The 21,430-nt window shown below is 43.5% G+C and overlaps 1 protein-coding gene across 7 annotated transcripts in view; it reads right to left on the reverse strand.

Moving 5' to 3' along the window:
- Positions 1-21,430, reverse strand: part of cdc42bpab (CDC42 binding protein kinase alpha (DMPK-like) b) — a 77,553-nt gene that overhangs the window by 20,704 nt on the left and 35,419 nt on the right. For all 7 annotated transcript variants that reach the window (XM_069158653.1, XM_069158658.1, XM_069158657.1 and 4 more), the window contains exons 3-18: positions 20,284-20,367; positions 18,672-18,767; positions 17,696-17,844; positions 8,653-8,746; positions 7,608-7,808; positions 7,338-7,476; positions 6,894-7,003; positions 6,673-6,752; positions 5,643-5,821; positions 5,089-5,211; positions 4,739-4,872; positions 4,255-4,376; positions 3,866-3,986; positions 3,261-3,371; positions 2,824-3,071; positions 816-921 (exon numbers count right to left, since the gene is read on the reverse strand). In XM_069158653.1, the coding sequence (XP_069014754.1) occupies positions 816-921; positions 2,824-3,071; positions 3,261-3,371; positions 3,866-3,986; positions 4,255-4,376; positions 4,739-4,872; positions 5,089-5,211; positions 5,643-5,821; positions 6,673-6,752; positions 6,894-7,003; positions 7,338-7,476; positions 7,608-7,808; positions 8,653-8,746; positions 17,696-17,844; positions 18,672-18,767; positions 20,284-20,367 (2,097 nt within the window). The remainder of the gene's footprint in view (positions 1-815; positions 922-2,823; positions 3,072-3,260; positions 3,372-3,865; positions 3,987-4,254; positions 4,377-4,738; positions 4,873-5,088; positions 5,212-5,642; positions 5,822-6,672; positions 6,753-6,893; positions 7,004-7,337; positions 7,477-7,607; positions 7,809-8,652; positions 8,747-17,695; positions 17,845-18,671; positions 18,768-20,283; positions 20,368-21,430) is intronic.

The following is a 21,430-nucleotide window of genomic DNA, read 5'->3' on the forward strand; positions in this document are numbered from 1 at the left end:
GTCTGAATTTTCCCTCCACGTTCATTTAACAATTCAATCCTGTTAACAGTGAAAGTTTGACTTCAGAGGTTTTCCTGTTCTCACACCAAAAGGAATTAAATTTGAAGATGGAGTGATTTGATTGTGCTACTAAACTAACAGTGTTGAAATTAGGAGCATCCTTTGAAAGATAAGACCAGTCAAACAATAATATTTCCACACCCTTCAAAATGTATACAAGAACTATTTAGTCCTAAAACTAGCACACAAACAGATCTAATCCGTCCTGAAGGCTTTTCAAAATATCATTTTTCAGTGTGTGAAATAACAGAACAATTCATTCAATACCTTCAGTGCTATAATTCCAGTTCTGTCCGTTTCATCGAGGCTTTCTGCATTTTATCAGTGGCAGACTTTAAAAACAACACTCTCACATTTTATTCCATATGTCAGAAATGCCTCCCACTTATTAGACATTGTTTAAATTGGGGGCCTTTTTTTTAACTTCCAAGAGCCGTTTCCAAAGTCAACATGGCGCGATCCAGAGAAGTCGCTCCGTCAGACTGAGGTGGAGGCTACAGGCTGTTTTTATGGGGGATATTGAACAGTGATTTCTTTGGCATTGCTGGGAAGGAGGGGGCGGAGGGAGGAATGTCAAGAGTTTGAGCCGCCCAACAGGGGTTAACTGGGGTTACACAATTGTTGTTCTCTGCGTGTGACAGAAAACCATCAAAAACAAGGAGTTACAAAGATTCAGAAATGAAAAATCAAACCCGTTCTTGACGTATGTGTGTGTGTGTGTGTTGGCATTGATTGGAGATGAACAGATAATGTACCTTATCGAGTTCACTGGACAGCTTCTTATTTTCCTCGGTGAGCAGAACTCTCTCCCTCTCGTACTTCTGCTTGTACTCCGTCTCAAACTCTTCCCGCTCGCTTTGGCTGGAGGAGACACACATGCGCGGCTTGTTGAACTTGTGACACTGTATAAACTTACATTTATTCCATAACCACAATTTATAACTGCAAATCCAATCTTTTGACTCTTGCCTTCATATTGCCTGTCATATTCACATAGATCATAACTTAATCCTTTAAAAACAGGATTTATTCAGAGAGTTTTAGTTTTGAGGGAACTTTCCTGCCTCCTAAACTGAAGTGATGGTCTAAACTGAAATAACATACCAGGTAATATTTCCCATTGGTTTTATTACGACATACATGTAAACCTTAAAAAATACATTTGATTGTTCACCATTTTTACCCTCAACCTACTTCTTCATTAAACCTTTCTGTCCTCCGACCTTTGTTTTTGTGCGGGTTTTAGGCTTCTTACATTTTTTTCAAAGTCTGAATCAAAGACTCCACTAAGACCAGGTACACTTTACTCAGCCCAAACACATTTATGCAGTTAGAATCCGATACAGCGGTGTGTTTCAAAATGAATTAGAAAGCAGTGAGAATAATATGACAGTAACACCGACAGGAAGGTTAGGCTGCAGGGTACAAAAACAAAGCTGTAAAGCTTTCTCCACAAAACTGAGATTTTATTAAAATTTCATTAAAGCAGTGGTTTTCAAAGTGGGATCAGGTGCCCCCGAGTACCAGGAGGGCTGCAGCAGAATAACACGTTAGCTGCTCCTCATTTCTTGGTATATAATCTCAGAGTTGGCACATTTCGATAGAATGGGATTATTTCTTTTACTATTTCGATTCAAAGTCTAAACACTTGAATCCACGATGTTTACAAGTTGCTTTGCTGTTCCTGTTCAGAAATTTCCCCCTAAATGAAAAGAACACGTGTCCAAATACAGTTTACAAATATGTACAGCACTGCTACGGTCACTTTTAGTTCAAATTTTTTGGTTAAAAAATGTGACAAACTAAAGTAGGTAAAGCTAGTTTGCTGGGCTAGTTTTCCTGGCTCCGCCCACTTTCTGCTCCCACCCAGCAGGAGGGGCTCCATTTTATTTTTTTTTACAGCTTGTTGAGTTTTGGCGCACGTCATGTTTGTCAATGTCGATTGGTTAAAGGCTGCTTCAGTTGTTTGTGTTTTAAAATTAACCTGAAGTCAACGGTCATTAGGAGGCAACAACTGGAAACAATCCACAATGAAGCGTGGTGAGATACATTCACATATATTAATAGCAGGCTCAGGGTTAGCTTCAGATAGCATGTCTGTCCACTTTGGTTTCCTTTCATTTTCCAACATTGTTTAAAATAGTAAAATGAACCTGTATGTAACAGAGTACAGTAATGGAGCCTGTCAGGGCTTCATTCTGACAGTTCAGAAAACCCTTGATAAATGAATGCATGGAAATTTCCTTTCTTCCTTTCACAGCCTTAAAAAAGAATAATTTTAAAAGAAGAGTATTTACGACCACTTCCATCGTTCATTGTTTCATAAATGTGTTCTCTGAAACAGCAGATTATAATCTTTTTGGATCAAACGCTTTGATGCTTGTTATCTAAAATGAGGTAGAATAAAAGTATTTGAGAACCGCTGGAGAAGAAATGAGCTGTAGCTGGGTGGTGAATAACACAACTAAACTCTGAAGGCTAGATGAACTATTTAAAAAAAACAACAACAACAGCACTTCACAGTTACTACTACATTAGTACCAGACGGGGGAGAGAGCTATCATTAAAGAAACTGTAATTACCTCACGGACTCATCACTGAAAAAGACAATGAAGAAAAACAGTTTGATGGCCGTCTAGACATTCATAATAGAGAATAGCAGCAGTAATATCCAGACCAGCCAGGTGGCATGAAATACTGGTTATGAAATAGTCTGACGGAGATATAAAGAGATATAAAGAGATATAAAGAGATATAAAGTACCTCTCCCGGCGAGTCTTGTCCAGTTTGTCTTTGAGCATCAGAATCTCTTTCTGCAGGGTGAGGTGTTGGCTCTCGGCGTCGCGCAGCTCTTTGCGCAGGGCCTTGAGCTCCGTGCTGTGCTGCGCCTCCCGCCGCGCCAGCTCCTCCTCGTACATGAGCGTTTTCTTCTCCATCTCCCCACGCAGGCGACCCACCTCCTGGGTCTGGTCTGCAGAGGTCGGGGCAGCGGAGGAGCCAGCCTGCTTCACCTGGGTGGTGGAAACGAGGAGAAAAGTTACCAGATGATGAGGAAGAGAACGGAGAACAGAGAGCGAAAGGAACCAGTTAGACTCTTTGTATCCGGGCAGAAAGAATATCGAACCCTCCCAGTCAGTCCTGACTGTTAATGATGTGCCGAGACCTTGTAGAAGGACAGGTTGGTGTTATTGCACACTTACCTTCAGCCCTTCCAGCTCCTCCTCCAGCTGTCGGCTGTACTGCTCATTACGCTCTCTCAGCTTCTTCTCTTTCTGAGTCTCTGCTGCCTGCTCCTCCACCTGCGCCTCCATCTGATGACACAAACAAATTCATGTGATTGGATGCAGGGATACATCGGACGTCAGTTTTTCCTCACGCACCCATATGAGGTGTGATCAAAAAGTTCAGAGGAGATTCCTGCTGTGCATGAATGGAGCGCAGCCCAGCAATCCTGCTCGGAGACGCTGTAACTTTAGTGAGTGGGTTTTCCAAGTTATGACGCTTAGATATAGATATCGGCACGTGTTTTTGGGAGCACTGGTATTTGCACATTTGCGTTTTGGTGCAAATGACCAGACCTGTGTCTCACCTGCAAAAATGCAATCGTGACACCCCCCGCCAATCCTATAGCCATATCTACAAAACATGCACAACATTCAAACTACAGGTAATTACTGCGCTGATACACACGTTTCAAAACAAATCCTGAATATTTATCTGTATAAATACACAGGTTGAGTTTTGTAGGGACCGGTGAATGAAGACAGAACAGGGCGTGCTAGCAAACACAGGGAGTCTACTCTACCTCCTTCTTGGCTCTCTCGGCCTTTCGCACCTCAAGGCGGAGAGCCTCAACCTTCTGAGTCTGGCTCTCCATCTCCTCCTCCTTGTCACGCAACTGGCGAACCAGGCGCTGCTTCGCTGACCTGTGGTCACAGTTCAGTCAGAACAGATTGTAAAGGTGCCACTTAAATAAAAAAAAAAACATTAAACAAGGGAAACCATGAAAATGGGTGGTCTTCTATTTATGAATCAAATTTTAGTATCATAAACTGTGAAGTCTTAACACAAGCATATGCATGCAATTTGTGAATCCACAACACTAAATCAACCAGTCCGGCCCTGACTGCGGAGTGAAGTAGACCTGAAGGTGTCTTGGTTTGGGGAAATGCTGCAGAGAAGAGATTTTCCTACCTGAAGTCTGTGAGTCTCTCATTGAGCTCAGAAAACTCCTGCATGGCCACTTTCCTCTGGCTGTGGGCTTCCTTCAGCTCTTTAGACTGAGACTTCATCTTCTCATTGGCCTCCACGAGGTCCTGACCACAACACAGACAGCAGGTGAACATCTCAGATACCTTCTACACGTGTTTTAATACAAACAATGACAAAAAAGTGTACTTTGAATAATAGTTTGTATCTGATATGTTGAACTGTTGGATACAAGTCGTCTCCACGTGAAAACTGCACTCTCAGTTTATGCACAATGGAGGTTTGACGTTTTCACTATCGCAAGGTACAAACCAGACTGAACGGCTTCCAGACTAGTTTTGATGTTGCAAAGTCCCTGACAAGCACAGTCTTGTTATGTCTATTAAACATGACGAAAGATTGTTCTGAGGAAAGATGACTTTGTGTTTTACAGCACAACATTTTCCCAGCAGGGACACGCTGGTTGTACCTTCTGCAGGTCTTCCCTCTCCTGTGTGATGCTCTTCATCTGTCTCTCCAGAGTCTTGACATGTTTTGATGAGTCCGCCAAGTCCCTGCGAGCCATCGACACATCCTCCAGCTGCTTCTCCAGTTGGCCCGATTCTGACACACACACATCTGACACTTTTAATTTAAATGAAAACGTATGTGTGTATGTTTATTTCCAATGTTCACAGACAATCTAAATTGTGTTTATCTGCTGCTTTATGAGATAATAACTGTGGCTGATGGATTTTTAAAAAAAAGAAGAAAAAAAAAAGCTTTGTGTGCTGAAAACTGCCAAGTTGAACTAAATATGAACAAAAACAAAGTCCTGACCAGCGATCTGCTTCTTGAGAATGTCGATCTCGCTCTTCAGGCTCCTGATCTCCACCTCTTTGTTGGCGCCGAGCGGAGCCTCGCCTGTTGGGTGCTGCAGCGCCTGAACTGTCTGAGTCGACTCTGTAAACGGGTCAGATAAGAAATATCACTTATGTGCTTTTTATTTTAACAAATCAAACTGCGATGTGAGGAGGAAACACCTCATAACAGTGGAATCTAAAGAAGATTAATTTGTTGTCCATTCTCATTAAACTGTACTGAATATAGTGTGTGTGTGTGTGTGTGTGTGTGTGTGTGTGTGTGTGTGTGTGTGTGTGTGCGTGTGTGTGCGTGCGTGTGTGTGTGTGTGTGTGTGTGTCAGTATATGTAGGCTGTACATGTGTGTGTGTCAGTATATGTAGGCTGTACATGTATGTGTGCATACTTTTCTACTCTAAACTATTTAAGCATGTCTTTTACCAAATGTACTATGAATGCACTAATCTGTCTCCTGTCTTTGGTTGTGATTCCACACATGCATCTCAGCCAGTTTGATATTTCTTCATGCTGACCTTGCAGTTTGCGGCTTAGCTCTAGTTTTTCTTGCTCCAGGCGGCGGATCCTCCTCTCGTAGGCCTCTGTGGCCAGGCTGTCCTCCAGGCCGCGCTGGACCTCCAGGTCCAGCTGGTCCTGCCCTGCTTTACCCGACGGCCCTCCGAGCTGTCGCAGGCAACCCCGGTCTGATATGGTGCTGCAGAGGAAGAGGACATGGAACACGTTAGGTAGTGAAAAGAAAAATGTAGGTGGAATGAAAACAATACAAATCAGAGCGAGGAAAGTAGATAAAAATTGCAGAGAGGTTGAATGATTAGGGTGTTTAGGGTTAAACATGATGAAGGCGGTAAGAAGGAAATAACGGAGAAACAGCAGGGGAGGGAGAACAGGAAAGAGAAGTGGACGACAGAGAGGAGTTGAAAGATGAGAAGATGTTGAGTCATGGGAGAGGCGAGGAGAGGGAGACATGTTGGGAGGAAAAGGGAAAGAAAAAGGAAAAGGCCATTATCACTGAGCCTTGAAGCGATAAAGAAGTAACTGGCAGGTTTGTTGCTTTCTCATGAGCAGCACTTCAGTGTGAGGATCATGAACATCACCTTATTAGGGAGAGAAGCTAATTCAGTACTCCTACACTTCTTTAGATGGCGGGATAAGAAGGTTGTGCAGTGACAGTGTCTGCATGGGAAACCTGTATATTACTTGTATATTATATTACTTCTATTCTTATTTATTTTCACCTAAAAATAAACTGACTTTTGCTAACTAGGAAAATATTGAAGGTAAACAGTGTCTCCATCCATTCACTACCAATGACAGTAAAAATAATAATGAGTGAAAAAGAGGACTTCCTAAAAAGAAACAGGACCAAAGACCGAAGTCTAAAGTAGGCAGCAGTTAAAAATAATACATGTTTTTTTACAGATTGAATTATTTGTGGCATTTTAGCCTCTTTAGTCCAGACAACAGTGAAGAGACGGACAGGAAACAGAGTGGGAGAGAAGGGGAAAGACATTCATTCATATGTCTGTTTTCCTTCATTATACTTACCATTTACTTGTATAGGTGAAACCCACAAAGGGCAGGTGGTGGCCAGAGAAGGCAGTGTGAGAGGGAGGGGGCATCGTCTCCTGAAAGGGATTTAAAAAAAAAAAAAAAAAATACAAAGAAAAATGAGTGAGATTTTCACACCAAATAGACATGGCTTTGAAAAATACAAATAGATTTGTGGTCAGACAACACTGTGAGAGTCTGCTAAATAAAGTTCTTACCGAGTTCTTTAGACAGTCATCGTCCACGTCAAAGTTGGAGGTATCTGTGGGACTGCTGACCTCTGGGATGTAGGGGGCTTCACATGTGAGAACGTTTTCCCAATCAATGCCTAAAAACAGGAAGTCATGGGGAGAGTACGAGTTGATTCACTTATTATTAAGCCTCCAAATACTGGCACACGTTTGCATAAATAACAAGACAGAAAAAAAAAAAAAAAACTGATTTACAGAGACCAAAAAAAAAAATCTAAAATCGTAATTCTCAATGAAGGAAAAAATGTGTGAAGAAATAAGAAAGGAGATGAAATGACATTTTTTTCAGATTTTTTTTTTCTATACCAAAATCTATCACGATAAAAGGGCAAAATGAGCCTGATACATAAGCTTGTTCATATTAATATTGGGATACATTTTTACATCTGCAAAGACAGACTCAGCCTTTACCGATGAAAAACGGGTGGTGCTTGAAGTCCTCGATGCCGTTCTGGCCCAGTCGGTGCTCCCGGCTGCAAATGAGCCGGCGAATCAGATCCTTTGCGTCTTCTGACACGTCTGTGATCTGCTGCGGGAACTGGAATCGCTCCTGTGTAAAATATGCCAGGCTTTATCGAAGGTAGCAGAGATCTGAGTACGTGTTAAAAAGGTAAAGCTGAACATTCCAGCTAAATTTGTTCATTTATATTATTGTGACAAGCTGGAACTCCATAAGCTCACCTTGTGGTTCATGATCTTCCCGTAGGTTTCCACCAGGGACTCTGCATAGAAAGGAGTCTCGCCGTACAGCATTTCATACATGCAGACGCCCAGGGACCACCAGTCGCACTCAGGCCCGTACTTGCCTTTCCCGTCTTCCATAGCCTGGAGGATTTCTGGGGAGATGTAGTCTGGAGTTCCCACCGCCACAGAGGACTGGACCTACAGAGGGATGAAACCGAAGACTAAAAACTGTAACATATGAGACAAAATCTCAAATTCTCACAAACAAGCACAAAGCGTGTGAGCCTGCATGCTGCAGTTATGAGAGTGATGATGATGATAATGATGATTATGATGATGATGATGATGAGTTACAGGCTGAAGTCTTGGAAACGGATAAGATAAATATCACCACTCCAGCAATAGCAAACAACCAAACAAAGAGCATATTGATCTCCCAGATCTCCACTACAGGATGAAGTCTGTTGTTTTTTTTAGCTCTGTTTTAACTTATTTCAAAGCAATTTTCAGAATAAACATTTATCGGAACCCTGAATTTAAAAATGTGAATTAGGAAGTTTCATTATGTTAAATATTAATATTTAGGCCCTGCTGTCACGCTGAAGTGCCAGAAGTTTCACAGTGGAAGGGAAAAACAGATGTTGGGACTTGGATCCATCGTATGTTGGCATCATCTCTCTTTGCTATTCAGGAAGTTGCTTTAATACAGACGAAACACCAAATAAAAACTCTGTTATCATGATTTCCAGTTTCATTCTTATGTTTTCAAACGGTTATATAACCTCAACATTAATATTTGAGACTCTTTGATCATCCTGTCATTTTCCTTTTATGTAACACCTACGGGGATTTTTTTTTTGTGTGTGTATTTTTTTTTTCGCTAGAAGAATTGTCTGAATCACAAACTGCAAGCGCAGCCAAGCAGCTGAACCACACACTCCTCGTGGGAGACCCCTGGTGGGTTGACAGAGAGGCCAGTAAAGCTCTGGTATGTTTGCTTTGGACCAAAAGAGACATCAGCAGCGGTGTGGTGAAAACTCACCGTCCCATCCTCCATGAGTTTGAGGCAGGAGCCGAAGTCGGCCAGGCGGATGTGGCCGTTCATATCCAGCAGAATGTTGTCGGGCTTAATGTCCCTGAAAGAGGGAGGAGAAAAGAGACGAAGGGGCGCGGGGGGTCGACAGGGGGAGGAAAAGACGGAAAAGACGAACTGAGCAAGCAGTTCTTAAGAAACGACTAGAAGCTGAAGAAAACAGGACGTTTCTTCCAAACAAAACAACTACAGCACATGAAAACACGCACACGCGTGCACGCGCACGCGCGCACACACACACACACACACACACACACACACACACACACACACACACTCTCAAGCTTGATCTCATGTTCAACTCCCCAACAACTTCAACACACAACACAAAACTTAACTGTCCGGACGTGTGCATCGTGAGACTTCATACAAGAATTCAGATATATTTGTGATCCAGTTAAGTGTAATTTCCCTCCGTCCATTTATCAGCAGCGTGACAACTCAAAATTCACCAAAGGGAAGAATAAACACAGAAAATAGTTTGTGTTGTTAGCTGTGCAGAAAGTTCGCGCGCGCGCGCGTGTGTGTGTGTGTGTGTGTGCGTGCATGTGTGTGTAGGACACAGCTTCAAAACACACACACTCTGTTTGAGGAAATATGCAGCACACAAACATACTCCCACTTGCCCCCCAAAAAAGAGCTTGTTGTCCTGAGCAGACAAACTCTCTTACTCCTCCTTATTATTTTTTTGTGTGAACAGACGGGCGGGGGCAGAGGGGGGTGGGGGGTACTGACAACACCTTCTTTTTACAGATGTGTTCACGCTGCAGATTTTCCTCTCCAGCTGCATCTGTTCTGCATTACTATATTGTTTACAGTACAGATACACGCCGTGGTTTGATTCCAGTCGGGAGAATTTCATCGCTACTTACGGGACGAATTCTTTTTGTCCTACTGGATCTCCTCAATAGTTATCAGCTACTTTCACCGTTTCACCAGCAAACTGGATTATTTGAGAGGAACAGGTTCATCAGAAGTCTGACTGACACATGAAAACACAGCCAACTCTCTCGACCGAGAGGGCACTTTACTTTCCCAATTAAGTCAACTTCTTTCCCTGCAACCTCCTCCGGCCTTCACATTCAGAATACTTTCAGGATAAATTTAGCCAGGAAACAGATCTCTGAGAGTTTTACATTTCTTGCACTATTATGAAATAGCGGCACATTTCTAAACTGATGGTAACATTAACCTCTTGGTCTCCAGGAGCCGTCAGGAGTTCCTAATTTGGGGGGAAAAGGTGCAGCGTGTTAAACAGGTGGTCACTGACAGGTGGTTTGTGTTGGGCTGCTGCTGCTCTGTTGTAAATGTGCCACTGCAGATCCCCGGTCAGGATTTCCAGCCAGGACTGGTGTAGACCTGTGTCATCTGTGGGCGGCTCTCAGCTCGTGATCCTTCAGTAATTCCAGGAATAACACACAAGTCCTATGCTTCTGTTTCATCCGTGACCTTCTGGTATCGGTGCGTAATATTTTGAATTATCTGTGAAGTTGTTCAGAATAATCCGAATAAAACATACAAAACAACCCCGATGATCAGCAGCCTGGACTGGTATGAAACAGACATGTCATTGTATCCCACCAGCAGGGCTAAATATAGACCCTGTCCTTGTCTGACCATTCCAGTGATTTCCCCGACGGGCAGACCCGGGCCAGCCCAGTGTCTGAAGCCCTCTAATCAACACACTGACCAGCGACACGCCTCAGTACACATGGTACAGAGGGCACAAATAAACTATCGAGGAATGTAAAAAAAAAAAAAAAAAAAAAAAAAAAGCACACATAGAGGCGGCTAAACACTCACACACTTGATGAAACAGATTACGGAAGTGAACTGGTGCTATTTCTGTGCAATGATGCCAGCAGGGCTCCGCTTAAAATAATAAACCTGAGCTTCACCACAAGCACACACACTTTCTATCCCTTACTCATGCATCAACACAAACATAGCTCAGCAACACTAATGCTAATGAGAAGAGGATCAGAGGATGGAATGAAACACAACGTAACACAGAAACACACGCCTTCGATCAACATATTAAAACTAGAGTCGTGTTTCAAAGTCTTCAGGCTGCCCACATTCTGCACATTTTCAGTGATTTCATGGTGCATCATCAGTCATTGAAACTATAAGAATCGCCTCGCTTGTATTCTTTTCGATCCCTGTGGCTCTAACTCGCACTATTCAACCATTGTGTGCATTTTATTAAATGTAGCTTCAAACAGACCACAAACAAAAGCTGCATCTAAAAACAGTGACACCAAGGTCACAAATAAAGTCTCTGGCCTTCTGAATCAATTGGATACCAGTTATCTGTGAAAACACTTGATTTGTTCCATTTAACAAAACGTCAGGAAGTGATCAGTTAAGGCTGCAGAAACTCCCACATTCCTCTGAACATTTTTCTTTAATTCTCTTTAACCACACAATAAAGACATCAGGCTATTTTGTTCTTTTAAGTTTCAACAGACAGAAATTAGCTTTGAAGACTCCTTTGATGTTGCTGTCTTCAGCCAGAGGTCTCTTCAAAGCCAGATGTGAAGCCCCTGTCATTTTCCAGTAGCGTTAATAGGGGGAGGGGGGGCTATCTCTTTTCTTCTAAATCACCAACCTATAAACACACGGATTAAAGTAATATGTGCACATGTGGGACTTGTATGGACACATAAAAGTCGGGCTCCAAAACGTATATATAAACGGACACTTACCAAATCACTGTTTGCATCGCGGGTTACTCAGAAGTCTTTTTAAAGAGCTCGACGGCTCACAGATGAGTTCCAGATTGGACATCGCTCTCCAAAGTGGATCCTGTACGTAGCAGTTTGGATGGAAACCACAAACTGTACCCAAGTGAATACATTCACGCAACTAGTCTGGAGTAACATGAACCTGGCAGGCTGACGCGCTCATAAACAACTGACGAGTACTCAAGGTCGGACCATCAAACGGAGCAGAAAACTCGCTGACTCGCAGACCGGATTAAGATTTCTCAGATAAACCTTTAATGTCTCTAAAAGAACATTTATCTTGGACGATATACGGCTTGTACAAAACCTCACCTTAACTTGAACAACTCCAAACCTTGACATAATGTAAGGTTTGAGTTAGAGGAAGACAAACTTGGGCATGGAAAAGAATATGGAGCTTTTGGCTTGTAATGGTAAAATTTAATAAACAGACTGTCGGCTCCGTTTCACTACATGGAAACAACGTTAAACCTTCGTGGCACAACACTGGACGACAGCGATCGCAGTGCCCTCCTCATGTTGGAGAGCATCTCTCAAACGATGTGATTAACCCTTCTGTTACTCTTCAACTCAAATAGTGAATTGACAGACAGCAAAGAAAACCAAGAACATGTATACAAAATTTTAAAACAAACAAATGAATAAATAAAAATGAAATAAAATAATGCTACGTTCTTCACGACAATTTCTAACTTTAGGTATCTGGCAGCGACATTACACGTCATGTTCAGTGCCTTGGTGAGTTGATAATATGATGGAACCAAACTATCTACCAATCATTTCTAAATATGGACCCCAGAATTTTCTATAAGTATTGATTTATTATCAACTTTGTGAAACAAGCTGTCCATCTCATCTCTCCATTCCTTAAACTGGAGTTGCTCTCTTAGCTCTAAGTGTCTTGGTACAATCCTGCTTCCTGTTACGAGAGCTCATTTCACCCACGCAGACACCCGGGAGGGCAGATTAACCTCAGCTGGTAATAAGATGCATAATGCTGGTGTCATAATGAGATTAGTTTTTAGGATGTTTATTAACGCATTTGATAATAGTTAACCAGAAACAATGAACCTTTTCACATTCATATAACATCGGTCAGCGTTCCCATTTCTGTCTGATCGCCAACATTTATCATCTTCCATAAATCCCAATTTTGACATTTTTGATGGGGTCCAATCATTTCTAATAATCATTTTTTAATTAAATCAGGCGTGTCTGCGTGTCCCGAGCTGTAAAGTGGGTACTTGAAAATAGGATAATCAGGGTTGATTATCCTATTTTCGTCCAGACATCCCTGTGAAAGGGTGTTTCCATTCTTTCCCATAGACGACTCAACTAAATAATTTCATGAAAAATACATCAGTGAAGCAAAAAACAAATAACTAGTTTAACTTTCCGAGCAGAAATGGGTCATTTTTCAGTCGTTTTTTTTTACTTTTCTTTCCCCCCTTCAGTACTGTGTGACCACTAGTGCAGCTCTCATTTACACTGACGGGGCATGTGGATTCTGTATCACCCAGACGGGACGCGTAGACCTCACAAATCATCAATGACACGCGTGAGACGGCGGACCGGTGGCCGTGTGTTCATGTACGTTGATACGCAGGTGCTCCCATCGCTGCAGGGCCGTAATCTGCTGCAGAGACTTCTGGTCAGCCAAAGAGCAGACATCATGAGTTGACCTTTGGCACGCTGTAGGTGTGTACAATTGGCTGTGTGTGTGTGTGTGTGTGTGTGTGTGTGTGTGTGTGTGTGTGTGTGTGTGTGTGTGTGTGTGTGTGTGTGTGTGTGTGTGTGTGTGTGTGTGTGTGTTTGTGTGTGAGTGTGTCTGTGTGTGGCAGACAAACAGCACGGTGAGGGTTGTTGGGGGGGATTTCGCTACTGATAAACCACTTAGTACCCAGCAAAGTCCCTGTCTGCCCATTCCTCTCCCCCCCTCTCGGCAGTCGTCGTGGTTACCACCCTCCTCCTCGTACATGACAAATTCTGTCCTCGTCATGGTTCTCTGTATCTCACGGCTGGATGGACTTTCTTTAAGATAAAGGGAAAACTGCCATCTCATGTTATTCATTCACAAAGTGTCTCCAAACTGTCTCCGATCTCTTCTCTCACCAGCAGCAGACACGATCCTGTAACTACTTAACCTCAGATATCCCTCATGTACGCACTGATGTTGGCAGAGCTGCTTTCAGGTTCTAGGAACTCAAACTAGAGTCGTACTTTCCCTTTGGAGACTTTAAAGCTTTATTAAAGCTTTGTTCTTGTTTTTTTGTGTCGTGTTGTTGTGTTGTTCTGTCTGCTTTGCTGATTGTTTTCTTCTGAATGTTTCCTGTTCTCGGGTCTCTGTTGGATAAGAGATCTTAATCTTAATGAAACTGCCTGATTAAGTTAAGATTAAATAAATAAAATCTCCCTCTTAGACACCAAAAATCAGCTCTTGCCTTCTGAAGGATTTGTCTCCCTGACTGTTCTGATTAAACTACAGATGCTGGGGAGCCACATTAATGACCATAGTTTGCTCATATAGAGGCTGACAATGAAATAGCTGACTCACATTCAGCCTTCCACTCACTGACAACCCAAGAGAGAGAGCTGCTAATGCTAAGCTAATGCTAGCGCACGTCAGCCCAGCTAATTGGGCTACTGTGTCACAGGGCTCCTGCAGTCTTAAGGAGCAGCGCAGAGACGGGAATAGAGGAAGGTAATCTCTTCTAAGACCACAGCATCCATCTGTGAGGGCCATCTGGACGTCGCGCACACACACGCGCACGCGCACACGCACACACGCACACACACACACACACACACACACACACACACACACACACACACACACACACACACACACACACACAATGTGGCAGAGAGCAAGACTGGGACCTGCACAGACAATGTCCACATGGCTCCAGCCAAGCATTGTTAACTAATGTTTCAAAGAACTGCTGCCTGTGTGACTCCTGGCATCACTTGACACACACACACACACACACACACCTTTATCACTAGCACTATGTGAATATTTTCATTGTGCCCGCTTCAGATAAACCTTCTTACTCTGGCAAGAAGTCAGATATACAGAGACAACCATGTGAATGAAGTTCATTGATAAATAATCATTAAGTGTGTTAGTGTGCTTATTTGTGTGTGTGTGTGTGTGTGTGTGTGTGTGTGTGTGTGTGTGTGTGTGTGTGTGTGTGTGTGTGACCCCCATTCACTCTTTAGATCACTGGGCTGTAGAGAAACACACGAGCCTGATCAATAATAAAACAACACAAAGGCTGCCATCAATAGAGCGACACACACACAGACACACACACATACACACAACTTTACAGTGTCCATCTTATAAACAGGTGTTCACTGTCACACTTTCACATGTTGATATATCAGTCTTCCTCTTGGAAAAAATCTTTCCAGGCCAACACACACACGCACGCACACACAGCTGTACTTCTGCTCCAGCCCCCGCCTCCATTCTCACTCTATCAGAATCCCCCTATCTCTCAACGTCTCACACACACACACTCTCACACACACGCGCACACACTCTCCGAGCGGACAGATGTGGTGCTCGGCAGCACAAAGCCATGCTGAGCTGGCCTATTGAAATGTTTGTCGGGGCCCTCTGGGAGGCCACGCAGATCACTGACCACTGAATAATGAACACACGCGCACGCACCCGCACATGCACACACACACACACACACACACACACACACACACACACACACACACACACACACACACACACACACACACACACACACACACACACACACTCTGCATCTGACTTGCACACGCTGCCTCTCGGGGGACTCAGCTGAGGGGGACAGAAGGTCGACCTCGAAGCTCTTTGCTCCTCATTTCTTTCATCTGGCCTCTTTTCAACTTCATCAGTGTCAACAGGACGTCAGATATTTATTTGAAATGAGCTGACCATGTGGCAAGTTCAGCAAAACAAGAACACAACAGATGAGCTAAAATACCAGAATTTAGACAAGGGCTGCAAACAACGATTATTCTCATCATTGATTAATCAGTCGATTGTTTTCTCAAGTAATTGATTAGCTGTTTGGTCTTTAAAATGTCAGAAAATGGGGGGGGGGGGGGGAATTAACTGATTGCTTTACACACAGTTTGTTATTTTAAGTGAGTTCAGCCTATTTATTCAAGTGCTGTGAAAGATATAATAACACTTACGTGACAAAACACAATAAAACACAACTCTGTGTTTCTTCAAACCGTTTACTGGCCTATGAAAGAGTTTTCACAAAAGACAGGCGAGAAGAGAGGCTTGTCTTTGAAATCAGCTTTCAGGCTACTGCAGCATGTTTAATGCTAAGAGACGGTCTTCACGGTCTCTAGGAGGATCTGGTTGTGGGTCACATGAGACTCGGAGTTGGACCTCAAATGTTCCCACCAAAAACTGGCATCACATTTTCTCCCGTGAGAAAAAATGAGGAAACCGCTGCCCTGCTGCATCTCCATGTCAAAATAGTAATAGTCTAATTATGAGAGTTTGGTGCAACTGACAGAGACCCATAAATAGAAGGTGGAGGTTTTTGTTTGTTTTGTTTTGTTGAATTGACATTAAAGTCTTTAATTGGGAGTTTAATACATTTCCCTTTAACTTCTTCAGAACAACAGGAAACACCCCAAACTCACGCATACATATCATCGGCAAGATAAACACACACCCTGCTGCACGTGCACCCGTGCACCAAAACAAACACACACACACACACACACACACACACACACACACACACACACACACACACACACACACACACACACACACATCAGACGGGACGAGCCAGCAGGACACACCCTCCTCTGGGGACCTACCCGGCTGTCTCCACCCTCTACAAAGCAAGCACACAAATTTCCCACGAGAGTGTGTGGAAGTGAGAGCAAAAGGAGGAGTTGGGAGAGGGGGGGGGGGGGGTTGGTACATGTTGTGTGTGTGTGTGTGGGGGGGGGGGGGGGCGGGGGTGTAAACGGCACCACACCCCCACCCACACACCTTCCATACCCCATCATTAGTGTCCCAAAGCGTCCACAAGGGGACTTAAAGAGAAACAGTGCAGTCCCATCCTCCCCTCCTCCCTCTGTCCTTTTTTCTTTCCATTCGCTTCCCTGTCGCTCCTGTCATTGCTGCCGCCGCGGCCAACACCCCCTCCCCTCCCCCACCGCCACCCCCAGATAACACCATGCAATTAGTGGCTCCCCACTCTCGTCTCTCTCGCTCCCTTTCTTTACTCATACATTTATATATACATGTCTCTATAACTCCGCTGTCACTTCCCAGTGTGCCTCTATGCGTCTGACTGTATTAGAGATGTGAGCAACAACCGACACGCCCAAAATACCGAGCAGCCTGGTTTTATCGGAGCCGTTTTCTGACCCTCCCTTCTGCTCCATCCATCTCTCATCTTTCCCTCCGTCTATCCGCCATTCCCTTCCTCCTCGTACTGAAACTGCTGGGTCGAGCCCCCGGCGAAAGCGACACTGTAATTATGTTAACATGCCGATGTGACTACTTCCTGTCTGAAAGAGCCGTGTATCCTGGTCCCGAGGGCATCTTCTATTGGCTGAGAAATTCTTTTGGCAGCTACGTCAGAGACGAAAGTGGTTTCACGTGCTGTGCTGTGCCCTGTGAACAAAGTGCTTTTCGGTGCTTTATTTTTAATTCTGTGAAATGATTGAGAGTAAATGAAGTGTCGCCAACTGGAAGCAGAGCAGGGTCTTGAATTTAAAACGAGCAATAACGGCTGAACCGACAGCTAACGCTAACAACGTATCACAAACCACATAAAAGACCTTGAGTATTTCTACTGCAAGTTGGATTGTTATTTTCTTAAGCACCGACATGTTGCCTCTCAAACACACACTCACACAACCGTAACCTCAACTGGGAATGTTCAAGAGTGAAATAACAACACACACAGGAACGCACACTAATATACTCTATAATTAGTCGGCAGTATTGACTACCTTCGATGATGACTGAAGACAAACATGTGCACACGCTCACGCTGTTTTCATTTATTTTCATTTAGCTGCAGAGGCTCCCCGCAGCTGGAAAAGTGCCCACGCAGCAGGAATAATGTAAATACACTGAACATCCATCATCAGGACTTATTGCTCAGCCTGCTCCTCGCCCAAATATAATTACAGACACACACTTTCATGACTCTCAAACCTCCAAATATGCACGCACACACACCCTTCCCGCTCCTCACCTGTGGACGTAGTGGAGCTGGTGAACGGAGTCGATGGCCAGGACCATCTCAGCCAGGTAGAACTTGGCCATCTCCTCCGGCAGCCGGTCCTCAAACTTGCTGAGCAGAGTCAGCAGGTCGCCACCAACATAGTAGTCCATCACCAGGTACTAGAGAGACAACGTGAGGAAGAGTAGAGTTAATGAAAGAGATCATTAGGGACCAAACATGCACGACCAAATAAGAAAACGTTTTAGTCACACACAAAAAAGGTCTTTTGAGAAACAGTGAGAGAATTTATGTAGAAAGCAAAACAAGAAAGTCTAAAATATGTACCAGCCCTCGTTTCCCCCCCCCCCACCTCCCCGACCCTCCTCCATCTCTCCTCTCCCTTTTTTCTCACAGTATCATTACAACAGGCAGAGAGATCACCTAAACGGTTTAACTAAAAGGATTTTCCTTAAAAAAAAATTTAAAAAATTAAAAAAAAACAGCTGGAGGGGCCATGGTGTATGTCTTTAAAGCCTCGGGGAGAGTCCAGGGGAAAGCATTTGTTGTGAGAATGTGGGAAACGGAATGACTAGTAGTTCTGGCATTTGAACTCAGGGTCATGGAGAGAGGACAAACTGTCAGGTTGAATCAGAGCGATTGCCTTCAGCAGCCAATGAAAGTGAGAAACCGCTTGGCTCACAACCAATCAGCGAGCCTCAAAGTCACTCTTTTGGTCTTTTATGTCTATGTTTTTGGCCCTGTAGCGTTCTTCTGCCCAGTTTCCTACATTTTTAAATCCTGCTGTGTTTTGTAGTAGGAAGTAAACGAGCTGGTGAGTCTGGCAGTTTACCAGCCTTCACGTAGAGGTTGCGCTGTGTTGTACAAATGAACTGTAGGGTGAGACTGTGAACGTGGCAGGTGGAGCTAGGCAGCTACTAACAGCAAAAAAAAAAAAGGTTTATTAGAAAGTCGAGAGCGTGAAAGAAAGAAGAGCATCTGATCGTACCAGGTTATTGTCGTCCTGGAAGGCGTAGTGCAGCGTGGTGATCCACTGGCAGTTCCCATTCACCAACACATCTCGCTCCTCTCGAAAACACGCCGTCTGAAGTAAGACACAATGAACTTCATACTTAACACAACTGAAAAATCACACCTGCTGGTGAAAAATAAGAGGTCAAAGGTCACAGTCCTACAGAAGTGCCCACTTAGAGCTCGGAATAATCTAGTGTCATGGCGCAAGGATCTTTACAGATAGCAAGTGATACAGACACCACTGTCTGACATTGGATAGATGGATGGATGGATGGATGGATGGATGGATGGATGGATGGGTGGGTGGTTGGATGGATGGATGGATGGATGGATGGATGGATGGATGGATGGATGGATAGATAGATAGATAGATACACATTTTTTTAGATTCATTGCACTGCTGTGACTAACGTTTTCATTTAGGTGCACCATCACATGTTGTACCCAGACTTTTTCACTGCACCTCCTTTAATAAATATTGGTAATTTCTCAACAAATTACTGTAATTTGTTCAAACAGTCCCCCACAGCAGGTGGAGGCGATCTCATAAGCCATTTAATGTTTAGGTGCATCAGAAGATTGTGATTATAAAAGGCTGTAGTGTACTAATTAGTGACAGACTTGTGCTATCTGATGTCACACGCACTTTGTAGTCTTTTGTGGATGTAAACTGTTATTTAGAATGCAATGCAAGCTATAAATCATGAGGAGACCTGCCACATTAAATATAATGCAAACAGGAAACACGGTTTCCATTACAATTTTTTCTAAAGCAGCCTGGTTTCTGAACCATCTACAGTAAAACCTTCATTGGACTCTGAAAGGGTTTTTAACAAGAGTGTATTTATATAATAAACAGCCTGGACATGAAAACTGGAATATAAATTTGACAGCAGGTCAATCAGAAAAATAAAGCATCATTATTTGCAGCTGTGGATCCTCAAAACCTAACAAACTGAAACCAAAACCAAATTAAGTCTAAATGAGACCATATTCCCTGCTGAGCAGCAGGATGTTTTGCGAAGCATATACACAGAAAAAAATGTGGCAACGCCTCAAACGCACTCTCACTGCTTTGTCAGTCCGCGCTGACCAAAGCAGAAAATAAAACTGCTCAGTCTATTCCAACTCTTTGGTTCAGAAATAAGAGGGGAAAAAAATCAAACAATGATTACGACGACATCTCTACGCTCAGTGAGCACCGTCTACTGTACATCTGCTGCTCTACATTGTTTCCCATGTCCAAGCGTTTGTACACACACACACACACACACACACACACACACACACACACACACACACACACACACACACACACACACACACACACACACACTCACTCACTCACTCCAGGGACCAGTTTTGGCTTGAGACGTATGAGGCATGAAGATTGAAGACCCGGGGGACCAACAGGAATGTCAGACTGTCAGAAGGAGGTCGATGAGAAAAACATGCGTCGGCAGCTCGTGCAGCGACATGTTCTGCAACAATCCATCAGTAGCGGGTCCGATTTGAGGCCGGATTAATAAGGCTCCTGGTTTCTCTTCACAGCAGGCACTTTTTAAAAGCCAGTGAGTACTACTCACCTCCGCTCGCTTCAGCATCTCCCACTTGTTGAGGATCTTCATTGCAAATACTTTGTCAGTGTTTCTCACTTTTACCACCGCAACCTGCAAAAAGAAAAGAAAATTTGGACTGGTCAGAAAAATGAATGTGAAAACAGTTCATATTATCTGTAAAATACTCCTTAAATAATCATTTAAAATCCTCACGAGGCTGCAAAAAGTCAGCGCAGACAGTAAATTCAAAGAATTAAAAGAGCAGCCGATCAGGAATCTAGTAAAATGGTGGCACATTGATAAGTGGGGAAAAGACAGAGAAGTGCAGGAACGAAGGACTGGATACAGAAACAGGAAGAGGTTAGTGGGAACAACAACAACAACAAAAAAAAAAAAGGAAATGATGAATGAGAAAGGACAAGGAAGGAGAAGTGGAGTAGAAGGATGGAAGGTAGGAAAGAAGAACCAGCAGAGTAGAGCCAAGTGTGGGAGAAGGGAAGAAACAGGAAGTGACCACTAGACAGCTTTAGTGTTGACCTAAAAGGCCAGCGGACACACACCACATGAAGCCACACTCACACTCTGCAAACACGCACTCTTCAGACACACACTCTTCAGACACACACTCGTCCACAGTTGGACTCTTCAATTTGAGTAGTTTTCTATTAGTCTGTGAGGAGTCGGCTCATTACGGTGTACAAACCATTTGTAAATGGCCAGCTGTATGCTTTTACTATTTCAGATAATGAACCTCCACATAAATAATTCCCATCAGACACTTGGTGTATCTCGTGTTTCCTATTCGTGCACAAACACCTATACATTCATTAGATGCCACACTTAAAGGCCTAATATAACCAAGATTAACAGAATAGTTCAACTTGAAACAGATGGATTAATTATTGTTTTACCATCATCATCTTAACATCTGCTTCCATTACAAGGTCCCAAACTAACCCACACCAACGAGCCCTGGAGTGGACTTTAAGTACTGAGTAAACACTGGAGATCTCAGTAACGCAGTGGTACATTCATAGTTACAATTTCTACGTCCAACACCGTATGTTGCGTGTCGTATAACACCGGGCTCAGCTTTTCACTTCACACTGTTGCTCACACTCTTCTAGTACCATCCCAACAGAATAACAACTGCCAACTTTCCCGTGACTGATAA

This window comes from Embiotoca jacksoni, unplaced genomic scaffold (assembly GCF_022577435.1).
Source record: "Embiotoca jacksoni isolate LCO1_2020_lvr unplaced genomic scaffold, fEmbJac1.0.p SCAF_23, whole genome shotgun sequence".
Taxonomy (NCBI): domain Eukaryota; kingdom Metazoa; phylum Chordata; class Actinopteri; family Embiotocidae; genus Embiotoca; species Embiotoca jacksoni.